This window comes from Salvelinus namaycush, chromosome 30, assembly GCF_016432855.1.
Source record: "Salvelinus namaycush isolate Seneca chromosome 30, SaNama_1.0, whole genome shotgun sequence".
Lineage (NCBI taxonomy): Eukaryota > Metazoa > Chordata > Actinopteri > Salmoniformes > Salmonidae > Salvelinus > Salvelinus namaycush.
Window position 1 is genome coordinate 26249377 of NC_052336.1, and position 18165 is coordinate 26267541.

Sequence of the window (18165 nt, forward strand, 5' to 3'; positions counted from 1 at the left end):
CCCAATGGTGTCACTTCTAGAATTCACACTGAATACCAGGAAATTAAAACAGCGAAACAGAGCAATATTCACCATGGATTTTACTTGCCTTCTAGACACACATTATCATGATTTGAGACAAAGGGATACAAAAAGGTAACAAAAGTCTGAATTCTTTGTTTTATTGAAGCCAGGGCAGACACACTTTTCCTCATCTTTGTCGGCACAAAAAGCGAGATACCACATGGCTGCATCACGTTAAAGCCATACAATCACACGGAATATGTCCAGGGCACAAACACAGTACTCCATGTGGTTAAAAGGTTTTTATATCCTGAATAAAAAGGACTGGAAGCAAAAGCTTTTAAATCTCCTATATGTGTATATTTTCAAGGGCTGAAGGCATAGCACTAAGATGATGTATAGAGCAGTCGCTTTTAACTTAACCTTGAAAGAAAATGATATCCAATCATCAAAAACTTTCAATTTGGAAATCAAGCAGTGTGATGTACTAGCCAAACATACAAATTTCTGTTTGGCTACTGCAGATGTATAGTAACTATGTGGAGACAAACATCAGAGGAGTGAACTAGTTCATGAATTTCTAGGCTGTTACCACCCTAAAGATATCTGTCCTATATCATTTACGCAAAGTAATGCTTGCAAACAGCAACCATTGTTGTACAGAAAAATCGAACAGAAAAATACTAAGGAGATACGCTGCAATGGTCAGGTGTACCAGAAATGCACATGAAAAACTAAGGAGCATTGACATGCATTTTAGTTTATTTGGATATTTTCTTAAATCTCCAAAAAATGTCTAGCTTTAAAAGTCTGGAGCAGATTTGACTGCCAGGGACATGTTCGTTATACTGCTAATCCCAAAAATATGAATGCAATATTAAGTAAATCATACTTGTAATTCATCAATACACGTTCTAAGCAGGCAGGTAGAAGAGTATGCATTCTCTAGTTTAAACAATAACATCTGGGGGTTCAATACAACTCTCCCAATGAAAGTGATTATTTCAACATAAGATTAATACTCCTGGCTGTCACAATATTGTGCTTGAATTTCAACAACAGATCTTAGATGCAAATTTCTGCCCAATGAAGATAAAAAGGAATCAAAATCCAGCCGGTTCTTATTCTTACAACAGATTAGTTAACGCAAAATGAAGTAGACTGCACACCTCTAGGTCTTGCGTTTTTTTTCCCCTTACAGAGGAAAAAAAGTTCGCCTGGCAACTCAGGTAGGGGTTAAGTATACGGACCACCTTAGAATGTACTTTGGAATGATAGGTGTTCCACGCAGGGCCAGGGGAGATGGTCACCTGGGAATCAAATCAGACTATTCTACACAAACAGAACACACTGATTGCTGCATCTTTGGTTCCAGGTTCCAATTCTATGTAGTTTCTGTTGTTGTTGTTATAGGTGGTTTTAAAAAGCCAAGTAGCTGCTCTTAGTTTATTAAACCAATGTTACAATTGCTGATCTGCAAATTAACCATAGCTAGACTGTAGGTAGATTTGAGGGTGATCATCTAGTTATTTGTGATTAATAAAATAATCTTACGATTTTGACAAATTATTTGATATGGTACAGTAGAGTGGATGTAATTAACAAAAACATTGGCAGAACTAGGACAATTAAAAAAAAACTACTAAGGACACAAGCAAAGGCTGATAATATTGACTAAGATCTGCCCTGAGTGAAGGCAGGGTGCACAGATGGACAAATTGTGAACTGTATGTACACTGAAGGCAAAAAGTCAACATTGCAAATGGGCACTGAAGATCACACAAAAGATCTGTGGACATTGCAATTTCCTACTGGGCCACGATTTTTACACCTACATCATGTAGAAATCGGGAATGTTTAACCTGACCTGCCATACAGCTTGTATACAAACATTTGAAACTGAAAAAGAACAGAACTAAATTTCCTTTTTAAGGCTAACCCATTTCATTAAAACCGTAGTATTTGATTTCCATATGATTTGGCCACGCAAGTGAGTGGTTTAAACCATACAAGTGTTCATCTGGGGGACACAAATACTCTAAACTTGTGGTTGCTTCTAAAAATCTGCATCTAGATACCTTTACAGTTTATAAAATGAAAGGCATTCTCATTATTGCTCAAGCGAACAATGTCATCTAGGCCATGGAAGTAAGCTACATTTCTTTTGAAACCTTATGCAAAGACCACAGACTTGTTATTCAAAAAAAATTAACAAAATAAATTACTTGAAATGACCAAATGGACAACAACTTTTTGCCGTTGGTGGTACAGTGCATTTCCTCTTTAAGTAGACAAGCAGCTCCACTATGACACAAACAGTTACTGTGCCAGGCACTTGGGAGTTATAGTAGGAAAGATGCAGCCCCCAAAACACCTCTAGCCAAAAGAGTGTTCCTTGCTAACTCTACACTTGTCAATCCCAACAATGCTCATTTTATCCCAGACATTTCTTCACAATCTTGTGAAAGAATTTCATTTTTGTACAAAATAAGACCAAAAGCTTGAATTGCAATTTCATTGATATTTACAGAATCCTTAGATGACTAGTTGGACCTGCCATTTTGTGGGCAGGCCACTGTTTGCTATCAGCTATCTGTATTTGTCACATTAGTGTCATGACGTCAGTAGAGTTTAACATGTTATGAGATATAGCTATCTAAACCCTTTTCTAATCGCAAACAGTGCAGAAAAAATAGAAAATAAAGATTTTTTTATATATAAATACACCAGTATCATATCTCTAACCTTTTCTTTTTTTTGTACATACTATATACGCTTGCAAGTATTTCATTTATTTAAATGAATATATTTAGGGTTTAATTGTTCTTATCACAACCGCTTTCCTTCCATAAGATTAGCTGAACAAGAGGCCGCAGCACTTTTCCACTCTTTAAGCTTGTGAGGGAGGGTGTATCCCCTAGCTAACGGAGGGCTCTCTGACCAGGGGATTTGGCTGCCCCCCAAGGAGTGTGCACGCATTACTTAACCGGACAACCCTTGCAGCAAAAAAAAAAAAAAAAACATTACAATTGAAGTAATAAGGATAGATACAGCCAAGTCCTCAACTTCCTCCTCCTCCAGACCTCCACCTTTCGTTCTTTCCCCATCTTACCAAAATAACCAATATATCTGATAGCATCTCAAATTCATTTGGCAAAACTACTGTCTGCTGACTGATATAAACATTGGGAATTTGGTCATATTTCGTTTTTTTTTTATGCTTGTGTGTGTTTGTCTTCCAGAGTATTTGCAGTGGACAATGCTGTTGTTGAGTTCACGCTTCGTTCTCTGTCGGTGTGTTAGCTGTAACCATGGAGTCCGGTTTGCGAGTCATTCTATCCAACTCTGCCTGGACGTCAGTCAAAACCGGCTTCTGCCCTTGGAAAATAAAAGAGAGAAGAGAAAGTAATATCCTGTAGCTTCTGTGCCTGTACTAGAAATACGACATTGACTGTTATGGCCAGGCCAGCAAGCGGATGGAAACTGATGAGATGTGGCCCCATGCTAAATTACTTCAGTTGCATCACGTGACACATGCAAAACCAATCATAAGACATTCCATGCATATTCTTTCAGTTTTATGTCATTAGCTGAACGAGGCCAGTAGGACACAAGGCCACGGAAGTATGCTGGGACAATGGGTTAATTACAACTTCATACTGAATGGACGAACATAAACGAGAGATAAGCAGTGAGCCGTGGTACGTGCTTGGTGTCATTTAGGGTGGTTTTGTGCCATTTTGCAACCAGAGAATGACACATTGTTAACAACTGTTGTCCCATGCATACAGGCCTTTCACCAGTTCCTCCAGTGGCAGAGGAGTCGAGTGGAACACTTTCCCCTCTAGGACCTGCCAAGAACTCCCTTTTCACCCTCTCAGGTTCTAGGGGTAAACTTCCAGACAACAGCATAGTCCAAAGGCAACAACAAGAGGCAGTTAAACCAGAGAGAAGCCAGTGACGCCCTGGAGGGCCAGGCCAGAGGAGACCTTACCTGTTTTCTTGACAGATCCTGGAGATCCTGCTCCTGCAGCTCCGGTGCCTGGACTCCCAGGGGACCCAGTCTTTTTACTCAAAAGGCTGTTAAAGAAGTTGGCCAGCACTCCCTCGTTTGCTGCTGCTCCTGAGACACAAACACATGAGACGAGCATCCCTTAGGATCAGAACCATGAGATTTAAAAGGAGAGATCTATTTCTTCCATACAATTCAGGCACACAAGTTATTACTGTATGATCATAGTATTCATAATTTCATCATTAAAAACAACTGCACACAGGATCATACTTTAACTGGAACACGATTTACATAATTCAATTCAATGCAGATGCATTCCTAGAGGATTAACTGTTTGTTTTTCATACAGCGTATCCAATTCCTTTCCTCCCCACATGTCCTTGCCAACAGCAACCAACTACAGGGTAGGGGTTACAGGTCTCAATTAAATTCGGTTTAATTTAAGCGGATCTATTCACACGGGTATGCACAGCTCCCCCACTGAGCTTAATGGAGAAAATGTCAATATTTCTCCCCAAGCAAGGCCAGCGGAGGGAGGACTGCAGGAATCCATTGTTTATGGAATTATTTCAATAGCTACCTCAGGGGGGCAGTGGTTACACAGCAGTCACACACTTCCAACACCCAAATGAAGTGTTGCCCAAATGACTGCCAGTTCTCATACAACAGTTTCCATGATGCTCTGTAAAAATACAAAGAAAGGGTGGGCAGTAAGTTCCAGTGGTCCAACTTACCCTTCATGTTGGGGTCAGGTTTCTTGACCGCGGTCATTGGCGAGACGCTGGCCACATTGGTAGGGCCTGTACGCCCAGTGGGTCGAGGCGAGCCAGAAGCAGTCCGTCCAGGAGATTCCTGAAACACAGACAGAAGACAGAGAGCGGAGTACAGTTGAGGCAATTCAAATTAATCATGGCTCCTATTGATGAAATGATTGTCATCCAACTCTCATTTGTCAAGAGAAAGTGGTCAGGAGAAAAACAGAAGAAAAAAAATGTGGTTGATGTTATCACACTTACTGTTGATCCTCTTGTTGGTGTGGCCGGCTGCTTGGCCAGCAAAGACTTCAGAACAGACAAAAAGAAAAATGGTGTGACAGTTCTACTTTCACTGAAATAATTGGAGCCATAAAATTCAGCATTTTATATTTTATTTTCCAACCCTCGTAACATTCCCAGAAACACTTTCTTCCATCACAGATTATGGGCATAGTAGAAAAACATTGCATGGATGGATACTGGTAGCTTGATCTAACAGGGATTGACTGAAGCCCAGTACAAAAAGGAAACGCTCTTTGCCCTAAGGCAACCACGTGATCTCTCAGAAACAACACCCTTTCAACCAATTAGGCTAAAGCTCTGGGAGTCCTCAGGCTCCTGATTGGCCCGTGAGGAAGTACAGAATAGGAACCTCAGGCTTTGAAGCCTGGGAAAGGCTAATAAAATGAAACTGGCTCCACTATGCACAATCATAGCTTTGAACAAAACCAATCATTTTATTCTCAGCTCACTACCATCTAGTGTGCATCTTTAGAAGAGGAAATGAAATGGAATTGCAACCATGAAAGGCAACCCAGAACTGTGTGTTCTAGAATGTAAACAAACATACCTGTTGCTTCATAAGGAACACCTGCTCGTCCTCCGCGTTGACCTCCTTATCATGAACCAGCTGGAGAGAGAAGGCATGAATGTCCAACCAAGGGAGATGCATAAGGTAAATTTGTCAAATGTCCTAGTCATGTCTCTTATCCGTAGAAGTCTCATGATCCTACCTTCCGTACTGGAGGCTTCATGATGAAGTCTTCAAAGGGGTCTTCAGGTCTCACTGTTGTGAAATTTTCATGCAGAATTGCAATCTTCTTCTCATTGTCCCATCCAGATGGACTAGGAAAGGAAAACACTTTTGTTTGGTACTCAAGCACTGACCAATAGTTTGTTACAATAACCATCAATGACGATACAGTACATGTTCATATAACTTCAGAACTCTCCACCAGTCATATCTGGGGGGGCAGGTATCCTAGTGTTTAAGAGCGTCGGGCCAGTAACCGAAAGTTAGCTGGTTTTAATCCCAGAGCCAATTAGGTGAAACATCGATGTGCCCTTGAGCAAGGCACTTAACCCCAATTGCTCCTGTTAGTCGCTCTGGAAAAGCATGTGTGCTAAATCAGTGGTTCCGAAACTGTGGGGGGTGCGAGGACACACGCAGGGGTTCCCCCCCAAAAATGTTAACATTCATTAAAAAAAAAATTAAATTAAACTCAGTCCAGCTCTAAGCTTACTCTTGAAAGTTGTAATAGTAGAATGCACAAGGTGCAATTTCACAATTGGGTAGTGCATCATCAGTTCCTCTTGTCATGTTAGTCATTGCATATCTTAGAGAGCTATTTATAACTTGTCAGAAATGTCCAGATCAACTAGCCCATGTCAGCTAACATTCTTTAATTTAGTTTCTTTTAGCCCATAGATAGTAATTCTTTAGTAACTCAATTACCACAAAAACACATTAGACATGGCAAAACATATAGAATTGCAATTCTTTTTGATTTAAAACGGGAAAATGTTCTTTGCACCACATAACAAAATGTGCAGAACTGTAGAAAAGTTTGTGTCATGAACAGTAACTGTGCCCATAGAAATAGACATGGAGCACACGCAGGGAGAGCGTGGGATGTTCCCCAATGCAGGAAGGGGGCGTGTTAGTACATTACATTTGAAGGGATTCTTGCATTCTCTGGCCTTGTGTTGCCCCTTTGTACATTGAAATGTTTCGTCTTTCTTGTTTGAGGCAATCAAAAGGCCAAATCACAAGATTAAAAATAATTACCTCAATACATGGGCATCTAACAGAGCATAACTGAGCATTCACTTACATCAAAATAGCATCCTTCTCCACAACTAAGGCAGGCGTGGTGAACTGGAAGTCATATATTTTGTGCACTATGTATTTATATAGGAGGTCCAAGTTCTTCTCCTCTTTAACAGAGGTGTAAATCAATGCAGCTCCATCTGTCAGGTGGGGTTAAGGAACATACAGACATGATAGGGCACAAAATTAAATAAAACACGTACAGTTGAAGTCAGAAGTTTACATACACTTAGGTTGGAGTCATTAAAACTCGTTTTTCAACCACTCCACAAATTTCTTGTTAACAAACTATAGTTTTGGCAAGTCGGTTAGGACATCTACTTTGTGCATGACAAGCAATTTTTCCAACAATTGTTTACAGACAGATTATTTCACTGTATCACAATTCCAGTGGGTCAGAAGTTTACATACACTAAGTTGACTGACTTTAAACAGCTTCGAAAATTCCAGAAAAAAATGTCATGGCTTTAGAAGCTTCTGATAGGCTAAATTACATAATTTGAGTCAATTGGAGGTGTACCTGTGGATGTATTTCAAGGCCTACCTTCAAACTCAGTGCCTCTTTGCTTGACATCATGGGAAAATCTAAATAAATCAGCCAAGACCTCAGAAAAGAAAAATGCAGACCTCCACAAGTCTGGTTCATCCTTGGGAGCAATATCCAAATGCCTGAAGATACCACGTTCATCTGTACAAACAATAGTACGCAAGTATAAACACCATGGGACCACGCAGCCGTTATACCGCTCAGGAAGGAGACGCGTTGTGTCTCCTAGAGATGAACGTACTTGTGTGAAAAGTGCAAATCAATCCCAGAACAACAGCAAAAGACCGTGTGAAGATGCTGGAGGAAACAGGTACAAAAGTATCTATATCCACAGTAAAACGAGTCCCATATCGACATATCCTGAAAGGCCGCTCAGCAAGGAAGAAGCCACTGCTCCAAAACCGCCATAAAAAAGCCAGACTTCGGTTTGCAACTGCACATGGAGACAAAGATTGTACTTTTTGGAGAAATGTCCTCTGGTCTGATGAAACAAAAAAGGAACTGTTTGGCCATAAGGACCATCGTTATGTTTGGAGTAAAAAGGGGGTGGCTTGCAAGCTGAAGAACACCATCCCAACCGTGAAGCACGGGGGTGGCAGCATCATGTTGTGGGGGTGCTTTGCTGCAGGAGGGACTGGTGCACTTCACAAAATAGATGGAATCACGAGGAAGGAAGATTATGTGGATATATTGAAGCAACATTTCAAGACATCAGTCAGGAAGTTAAAGCTTGGTCGCAAATGAGTCTTCCAAATGGACAATGACTCCAAGCATACTTCCAAAGTTGTGGCAAAATGGCTTAAGGACAACAAAGTCAAGGTATTGTAGTGGCCGTCACAAAGCCCTGACCTCAATCCTATAGAAAATTTGAAAAAGCGTGTGTGAGCAAGGAGGCCTACAAACCTGACTCAGTTACACCAGATCTGTCAGGAGGAATGGGTCAAAATTCACCTAACTTATTGTAGGAATCTTGTAGAAGGCTACCCGAAACATTTGATGCAAGTTAAACTATTTAAAGGCAATGCTACCAAATACTAATTGAGTACATGTAAACTTCTGACCCACTGGGAATGTGATGAAAGAAATAAAAGCTGAAAAATTCTTATTATTCTGACATTTCACATTCTTAAAATAAAGCGGTGACCCTAACTGACCTAAGACAGGGAATGTTTACTAGGATTAAATGTCAGGAATGGTAAAAAAACAGAGTTTAAACGCATTTCGCTAAGGTGTACGTACAAATCTGGCCCTCAACCATCACGGTCACCTAATAATCCCCAGTTTACAATTGGCTCATTCATCCCCCTCTCCCCTGTAACTATTCCCCAGGTCGTTGCTGCAAATGAGAACGTGTTCTCAGTCAACTTACCTGGTAAAATAATGGATAAATAAATAAAAATAAAAAATAAAAAAAAATTCCGACTTCAACTGTATAATATTGCATCTATGGTGGGGCCTGTCATTCTAAGAAGGGAGAGTTGTGTTTGAGTGGAAAGGATACACTGTAAGCAGAATCGTCGGATGTGGGACTGGATGAAGTCGAAGTGCTCCTCTCTGAAGTCGTGCTCCTTCTCTAAAACACTGACTGCATCACACTGTGGAGAGAGAGAGACATTATAACACTGTACATAGCCATAATATGACATGAAATGTCTCTATTCCTTTTAAACTTGTGAGTGTAACTTTTACTGTTCATTTTTAGATTGTTTATTTCACTTTTGTTTATCTATTTCACTTGCTTTGGCAATGTAAACATATGTTTCCCATGCCAATAAAGCCCTTTGGATTTAACTGACAGAGAAAGAGAGCAAAGTAGACGGCAATTATGCTACAACTGGAGCAAGTAAACCATACCTTCCTGAGGGACATAAAAATGACTCGCATTAGCTCAAGCTTAGCTCACTTCGCCATGCCTCCCTTTCAGTCTCAGCCCTGACCCTCCCTCACTTCCGCTCTCCTCCCCTCGCTTGCAAGTTCCCCTCCTCACTCCCTCCGGGAGGAGCAGTAAGACCCTGCAGGCAGGCCCCACCCTGTCTCTCACACACATATACACTTCCCCACAGTGACCACAAGATGGTAACCTTGACAACAACAAGGCTGACTGGCTGAGCATGACTCAGGGAATGCCAGGCTAGCTACTTCCTGAAATTAAAAAATGGCAGTAGCAAAGACAGCAGGCCTAGTTAAATATGCAGGAGCCCGTCATTAAATATACATACCCAAGTGCCACACTCAGTGGGATTTAAAGGGATATTTTGCAATTTGAGCAGAGGTTCTTTATCTACTTCCCAAAGTCAGATGAACTTGTGGATACCATTTGTATATGTCTCGGTGTCCAGTATGAAGGAAGTTAGAGGTAGTTTTGAGAGCCAATGCTAACTAGCGTTAGCACAATGACTGGAAGTATATGGTATCTGCTAGCATGCTTAATAATTTAAAACCTGTGTATCTGTGTCAGCGAGTAAACTGGCATTCATATTCCTTATAGCTCAGTAAACGGCAGCAGGTGGTGCAATGTAGTTCTCACTCAATTATCAAACTCAATGACATAATGAATTTAGAAAATACAGCAAATGGCCTCCCGAGTGGCACAGCAGTTTAAGGCACTGCATCGCAGTGTTGTGGTGTCACTACAGCCTGTGGTTCGACCAGCTGTGACACAACCTGCCGTGAACGGGAGTCCCATAGGGTGGCGCACAATTGGCCCAGCGTCATCCGGGTTAGGAGAGGGCTTGGCCAGAGGGGCTTTACTTGGCTCATCGCGCTCTAGCGACTCTTTGTGGCGGGCCGGGCAACTGCAGGCTGACCTCGGTCGACAGTTGAACAGTGTTTCCTCCAACACATTGGTGCGGCTGGCTTTTGGGTTAAGCAAGCGGATGTTAAGGGCTGTTTTGCGGGTCATGTTTCGGAGGACGCATGACTCGACCTTCACCTCTCCCGAGCCTGTTGGGGAGTTGCAGCGGAGACAAGATATTACTATCACAAAATTGGGGAGATTGCAAAAACAAACAAATTAAAGAAAAAGAAAATACAGCAAATAGTCTGAATATATGGAACACGTAATGACAGCAGACTAAGACATACCACACTTCAAATCCACAAAATCCATATGTATAGTGCCTGAAGAGAGGACACTTCACTAATGCTCTGAGAGTATATTCAACAAACTGCACCAATATGAATTCCCCAGGAGTGAAATAAGCCTTTCCTCCCTAAAGGCAGAAGAGAAATAGAAAAACAGTGAGCAGTGAAAAGAATACATTCACTCGTCCTCGTCATGACTAGCATGTGAAGTACTGATGACTGACAACATTGTGTTCTTTTAAAGCAGCAATTTGCCAGAAGCTCATGGACATGGAATAATGTGGTGCTTTCATGGGCTGAAGATGCTGCCTCACGGGCAACACTAAAAACCAGCAACTCAAGACGGGGGTTGATCAGGCACCAACCATGAAATGGACTGCCAGAGTGGAGCGTCAATGGTGTACTAGTTAGTTGTGGATCAGTGTTATTTAAAATCTTTCAGTACAAAAACTGTCTATTCATTTCAAAACTGGTGCCTAAAAATGGCAGGCTACTTCTTTCAGGTACCTACAGTACCAGTCAAAAGTTTGGGCAAACTCATTCAAGGGTTTTTATTTTTACTATTTTCTACATTGTAAAATAATAGTCAAGACATCTACTATTTTTAACTATTAAATAACACATATGGAATCATGTAGTAACCAAAAAAAAAAGTGTTAAACAAATCAAAATATATTGATATTGTTCAAAGTTGCCACCCTTTGCCTTGACAACGTTGCACACTCTTGGCATTCTCTCAACCAGCTTCATTCTCTCAACCAGCTTCACCTGGAATGCTTTTCCAACAGTCTTGAAGGAGTTCCCACATATGCTGAGCACTTGGCTGCTTTTCCTTCACCTCTGTGGTCCAACTCATCCCAAACCATCTCAATTGGGTTGAGATCAGGTGATTGTGGAGCCCAGGTCATCTGAAGCAGCACTCCATCACTCTCCTTCTTGGTCAAATAGCCCTTACACAGCCTGGAGATGTGTTTGGGGTCATTGTCCTGTTGAAAAACAAATGACAGTCCCACTAAGCGCAAACCAGGTGTGATGGCGAACCAAACCAGATGTATCGCTGCAGAATGATGTGGTAGCCATGTTGGTTAAGTGTGCCCTGATATAAATCACTGACAGCATCACCAGCAAAGCACCGCCACACCATCAGAACTCGTCATCGATGCTTCATGGTGGTAACAACACACGCAGAGATAATCCGTTCACCTACTCTGCGTCTCACAAAGACACAGAGGTTGGAACCAAAAATCTAATTTGGATTTATCAGACCAAAGGATTTCAGCAAAGTTCCTTTGCAGCAATTCGACCATGAAGGCCTGATTCACGCAGTCTCCTCTGAACAGTTGATATTGAGATGTGTCGGTTACTTGAACTCTGCAGCCCAAATAAATGCTTCACAATCTGAGGTGCAGTTAACTCTAATGAACTTATCCTCTGCAGCAGAGGCAACTCTGGGGCTTCCTTTCCTGTGGCGGTCCTCATGGAGGTTTTTGCGACTGCACTTGGAAGAAACTTTCAAAGTTCTTAGTTTTCCAGACTGACCGACCATGTCTTAAAGTAATGGGCTGTCGTTTCTCTATGCTTATTTGAGCTGCTCTTGCCATAATATGGACTTGGTCTTATACCAAATAGGGCTATATTCTGTATACCACCCCTACCTTGTCACAACAGAACTGATTGGCTCAACTGCATTAAGGAAAGAAATTCCACAAATTAAATTATAACAAGGCACACCTGTTAATTGAAATGCATTCCAGGTGACTACCTCATGAGGATAGTTGAGAGAATGCCAAGACTGTGCAAAGCTGTCATCAAAGCAAATGGTAGCTATTTGAAGAATCTCAAATATAATTTGATTTGTTAAACACTTTTTTGGTTAATACATGGATTCCATGTGTTATTTCTTAGTTTTGATGTCTTCACTATTATTCTACAATGTAGAAAATAGTAAAAAAATAAAGAAAAACCCTTGAATGGGTAGGTGTGTCCAAACTTTTTTTTTTAAACGGTATATTTCAACCAGACAGCCTCAACTTACCTTTGTGCAAACTATTAGCACTGGAATGCCCAGGTTGTGTGTGAGTACGTTTTCCCCGAGCGGTAGCACCACGCCCTCGTCATCCCCCCCTGCAGGGGGAGCCCGTCTCTGGGGAGAGGCTGGGTCTGCTCCCTCCGGCTCTGTGTATTCCTGGAAAGCCTTCACCACTGTGGGGCAGACAGGGGACGGCCGCATTGGTTAGGCCAGTCGCAATGCACCTTTTTCATTTGGAGGATCAATAATCTTTACAAGATTTATTAACACAGGTTGTATAGAGAGCATACATTTTCTTCTGATTGAAATAAAGCATGCAGGACAGCATCACAAATGAGTACTCCATAACTAGGGCCCTGAGTTTTTAAAGACCAAGTGACCTGACAAGGAATAAATGCAGTCCCTGTTCCCCCAGACCCAGCCATTCTCACTGAGCTCCAGAACTCACTGCACCATGTCTGTAGAGACATTAGCTGATCTGACAGCAGCTCCTCTCCTGCCTGCTCCACTACCCAGACTGGAGAATAACTCCCACCGTGTTTTACACACATAACTAACCGTCTGCCTTAGTCAAGCAGACAACAGCCCATCCATTGTCTAGCTATTCATGCCACTATGTGCTGTTAACTCCAACTAAACAGAATATCAATGACAATTAGCTTCTCCTGGACTTTCTACAGGACTCAACCCTAGAGACTGTAGTCGGTAGATATGTAAAACAAGCGCAAAAGCTTTCAGAACGACTCGCTAAGCTTTTAGTACTACTTGCTAATATATTTACACTCCAAAGAGCTTAACTAACATGATGGATCCATATATTTCTACAGCAAAACACAACAAAGGCTAGGTCTATTTCGGTATAAAGGAGAAGCATAACTCCCAATCGGGCACTGCTGCAGGCATCTGTGTTGGCAGTCTGTCCCCTGTATGCATCCCAGAACAGCAGCTGTGAGCAGTGGTCTGGGAAGGCACTTCCCCTTCCTCAGGAACCTTAGGAATGTGGTTACGGTTAACCCAGAGAGCCAATGTTGCTACAGCACTTCCCTCCACCAGGAACAGAACAACCCTTAGGGTGCTGGGCTGCCTGGCCTGAGCCCTGTGATGTAAACTCCAGCTGATTGGGAACAGGGATGGGATCAGACTCCCTGTTCAGGCTCTGATCTGTGCCAGCTAAAGCTATAGGGGGCCAGCAGAACCTAGACGCAACAGTCTCAACAAACAAAAACAAACCAAAAGATGCAAATGTGCAATTGCCCTAGTGTAACACTACAGCATTTACTCTCTTGGACAAACAATTGTCTACAAAGAACTCAAATAACTGGGTGTACAAAAAAATGCCTGGCTCACATTGTTTTCCTTGAAGAACACATTCTTAGGCAGGCACTTCTCAGCCATTGAGCTTTGTTTTTTCTCCTTGGATATTTTGGTAGACTGCCTTGGTGGGAGTGACATACATAGCTTAGGCCTACATTTCTTACATAACCTGGCTGAGCAGCAAAGCATCTTTAGTAAGGTAATAACAGTAAAGTGCCTGTCAGAAAGGTGCAGTGGTCACACTTCTAGCCTTCACATCTGTACAGTTATAAATCCAGATTTCTCATCATTCAGATACCACTTTAAATCAGAAGGACAGACCGAGACAAGAGCGTGAATCGTCCATCGTTCGACTTTGCCCACTTAACCGTTCCAGTACAAACATGGGTGGGGCCAAATAGCTTTACAGTATAAGCATTAGCCTAGATATGATAATGACCAATTTGAAGCGTAATTTCCATTTTTTTCCTGCACGACCCTTCAGCTTTGTGGCCTATAATGCAGAGACATATTCCTGAATCCTGATATTGACAGTTGTTAATAGAAAACTGTTGACCTGTGTTATTTCAGTGCATGATACAGCAAGGAATGGTTCCGCTACAGAGCACCATCAAGCTGCTCCAGTTTCAACTGAGCCAGAACGTCCTGCCCACTCGATATCCCTTCCATGCTTAGACTCAATCTGGTGTCAGAAGAAACCATGATGCAACACTGCTGTAAGGGCGCCTGGACACCCCTCCTCCCTTTAGATATGTCGCACTAGTCTGACATGTGCAGTGATGACATCATTACCGACATCCTGAAAGATGACTGTCTGGATGATATGCTACTCTGCTAGATTGGAAGGCTGTAACTGTTTGTGGGTGGGCGTGTATTCAACAAGAGAGTTTAGCAGGGAGCATATACCAGCCTGGCTACCTGTGTTGGATATCAGCAAACACCATTTGCCAAAATCAGGCCTCCAATATTGAACAAAGTAAAACGTATTTACTAGTACAACACAATCCACAATGAAAAACAAGGCTTGACAACTATGCAAAGGCTTTCCTCCCTATATTGAGAAAGAAAAGTCAAACCAAGTCTTCAAAATGATGTAATTTAGCCTACAGTATAGATTCAGTAAATCACTGATTATTGGTCCAGTAGAAGGGTTCAGATTATGCAAAATATTCAATATTTGTATAGAATGCAGTAATGTGCTACCTTTCCTCAAAGCTTTTTTGCCTACAGAAACATCATCCTTCTGCCACTTCCCCTTTCACACATTTAAGTTTGTTAACAGTTAGGCCTAGTGGTTCTCCAATCATAAACCTGACACTTAAGTCCAGAGTAGTCATAGGCCTACAGTTGATTGATGACAAAAACAATAGTGAACCTATCCACTAGGATTATTTGAGCACATTAAACATGGCATTGGTTTAATTCTGGATTGCAAAATCAAACCAATCTCTAAAGCATCTCCAAGCAGAGTAACCTTCAGACAGCCTGCTCAAGAGAACCTCAGATAACCCCCGGCTCTTGTAAGAGCATGCAAGTTCAGAGCACAAAAGAGCACTTCATGATAATTTCTAAAATGATCAGGAGGGAGCATTCAGTACATAAGACACAGTGATCAACAGACTAGGCTTTTGGTCATCATGACTGAACACAGCTGATAATCATGGGCCTTTGATGACCTACAAACTACCATGACCATGTGTAATTTTATACTTCAGTGTCTGCTTTCTACTGCCATTCCCTTTAGTTTAAATGAAAAACCAGCCAGCATCCAAACTGTAGCCTAAATTTGTTATGTAAGCATACATCTCATTGGCTCTGTCTGGGGATGTTCACTATGCTGCAGACACGTGCCAAACAAAACCCATATCATCAGCTCCACGAGCATCTCGCAACATAAAGTGAAACAATTATCATCACCTCTACTGTCTGATTGCCAAACAAACATAGCTCAATGTTGGGACTGGCCTTTGCTTGGACAATCGTCCCCACAGACACTGTCGCAGCAGCCAAGGTGAAGTAGATGATTCAGCACTACTTACTCCTCTGCTCCATTGCTCTCATTTCCTCCGGCGGGATCTTGAGCTTGTCCACATGATCACGCAGCACGCTGGCCCACTTCTGGAGCGACTCCATGATAGTCCAGGGTCTTGACATGTCTGCCACAAACACTGCCAAGCTGTCGTTCAGCGACTCTGCTGTCACTGCAAACTTTAGCAGGCCTTTGTGATACAAGTCCCCATCCAGGATCCACACGTTACAGCGTGTAAGGTCTGCCAATATTCAGAGATTTACAGTCACGCAAAAAATAACATGTAGCCTAACCCATGTAGTTGTATTTTTTGCCACTAGAACAGGTAACTTACCATCTATGTCCTCATCGTGGACATTCAGATACAGATACTCCAGGCCTCTTCCTTTCTTATTGTGCTCTGCTCCTTGGAGTTTTGCCATAATCGTTGTCTTTCCTGACCCATCCTCACCTGAAACATTTCAACACAAATGGGTTAATGTCATGTTATTGTTATGATTTGGTTTGGTTTATTTGACTTAAGACAACATTTATTACTTGTATAATGTTATATGCAACCTCTCCTGAAAATAAGCTACTTTTCCCTTTTGATGTGATTACAAGTTACTGAAGGCTATGGATTTACACTTACCAAACACCAATATGTTCTTCCCGGATGGCAACTTAGAACTTGAACGTGTTGAAACCTCACTGAGAATTGAAGTCCTGAAGGGAATAACAACGCAATTAGTTTGCTAGCTTGCTATCACATGATGCAATTAAGTAGCCTAGGCCTAACACATATAGCCTACTGGTAGGTGTCTGTCTGCATGTCTGTCTGGCCACCAAGACCGTTAGCTAACTATCACTTGTTACGCTAATTAGCCTACCTTGTCAAATGAGCTTTTGAGTGTCAGCTGTCACTGATCATAGCTAGCTAGCTATATCGTTTCTTAAGTTTGAATATTTTATAAAATAAGTTTGACTGGCTTGGCAATATTATAGCATAGCTAGTTATGTAGCTGTAACTATCAAGGAACAAAAATTATTGTGGCTACGGGGCTAGCTGGAAAGCAAGCTAGTTAACGTTACATTCTTTGGTCCTGCACAATCAGACGACAATAACTTGGCTAGTTAGCTAGTTAACGCGCCTGTTATTGGTATTGATTTGGAGTGGATATTGGTTAGCTTGCCTAGTTAGCTATAAGGTTGGTTCGTTTGTTATTGTAACTGGTTAGTTATGTAGCCACACTAACTAGCTGAACGAACGTTTGCTATCGTAACTACAGTACGCGTTAGGAATAACTGTTTTGAAGGCATCCGGGACCGTTTTGATGAGAGCACCCGGCAGTGACAAAGCACATTAAACAAGTTAATAAAAAACTTTTCCGTTACAGAAAATAGCACATTGTAAATCACGAGTACTTGAACTTGCCATAGGTTTTGTCCTTCCTCGTCTTCGTTGCTATTTTCCATAGTGTCGCCTGCCCCGGCTGCGCCCAGGAACTTCTTCTCCAGAACGGGAGCCATCTTCTTTCTACAGCCACAAAGAGAGAGGCGCGACTTGGGCGCCCTAGGACCTTGTTAAAATTGTGTGCACCCGATTTACACCGCAACAAATCCCGGAATGCGGCTCATCATTGATGGTTCAAAATCTATAGCTAAACAACACAGAGAAAGAAGAAGGATACCTACCACCTCTTGCTACCAACCAAGCACCAAATACAAACAAAGGGTCAAAGCTGATGATAACTTTTGGTGATAATATTCAATCACTATTTTTTCCGTGGCCCAATCAAAATATCTGAAGTGGGTTAGTGTACAATATTTTGCGCATACTAAACCCAGTGCACCTACACAACTCAGTAGCCTCCTTCCAAAAACTACATCTGATTATATCATAATTATTTACTCAATGATTTACTGTAATCATGAAAGAGGGGGAAAATAAGACAAAGAAAAACAACAAGTTACCATGAAAGTGTTGGGTAGGCTAATTGTGATCAGGCATAATAACAGCGCGCTCAGTACGCGTTGGCTTGCATGATGTCATCCTGCAAGGCTGACTGACTTATTTTTAATATTGGGCATTGTACACTTAACAACTGGTCCAGGATCAGTTGTACAGCTAGGCCATAATACATTTGGGTAAGTTTGGGGTGGAAAGAGCTGACTGCACATCAGTTGCAAGACCAAAGAAAATTAACTGGAGCAGTAGAGCAGACGAGTAGACCGTATTGCAGACAAGTAAAGTGATGCCACCTAGTGGAATCATAAGAAGGCAACATATAGATTTAGAG

The 18165-nt window shown here is 41.8% G+C and overlaps 1 protein-coding gene across 3 annotated transcripts; it reads right to left on the minus strand.

Annotated features, from left to right (window-relative positions):
* Nucleotides 1–63: 63 nt before the first annotated feature.
* Nucleotides 64–17400, minus strand: LOC120024873 (cytoplasmic dynein 1 light intermediate chain 2-like). 3 transcript variants are annotated; one of them, XM_038969210.1, is made up of 13 exons: nt 17301–17400; nt 16518–16591; nt 16221–16337; nt 15897–16127; nt 12550–12716; nt 8932–9025; nt 6888–7023; nt 5787–5898; nt 5624–5683; nt 5035–5079; nt 4753–4870; nt 3998–4126; nt 64–3376 (listed from the first exon to the last, which is right to left on the minus strand). In XM_038969210.1, exons 1-13 carry the CDS (start codon nt 17393–17395, stop codon nt 3360–3362), a joined length of 1395 nt encoding a protein of 464 aa, XP_038825138.1. In that variant the 5' UTR covers nt 17396–17400; the 3' UTR covers nt 64–3359. The 3 variants fall into 3 exon arrangements, with proteins under 3 accessions (XP_038825138.1, XP_038825136.1, XP_038825137.1); XM_038969208.1 differs by having other exon boundaries at nt 64–3381; XM_038969209.1 differs by lacking the exon at nt 5035–5079 and having other exon boundaries at nt 64–3381.
* Between the last annotated feature and the right edge of the window lie 765 nt (nt 17401–18165).

What these genes read in the sequence shown, in the direction of transcription:
- LOC120024873 (XM_038969208.1), bottom strand. Translation starts at nt 17,395, where the DNA reads ATGGCTCCCGTTCTGGAGAAGAAGTTCCTGGGCGCAGCCGGGGCAGGC. An exon ending in GAGAGCAATGGAGCAGAGGA is followed by an intron (nt 12,717 to 15,896) that starts GTAAGTAGTGCT and finishes TCTGCCCCACAG; the next exon opens with TGGTGAAGGCTTTCCAGGAA. An exon ending in TGTTCCTTATGAAGCAACAG is followed by an intron (nt 5,080 to 5,623) that starts GTATGTTTGTTT and finishes TCTGTTCTGAAG; the next exon opens with TCTTTGCTGGCCAAGCAGCC.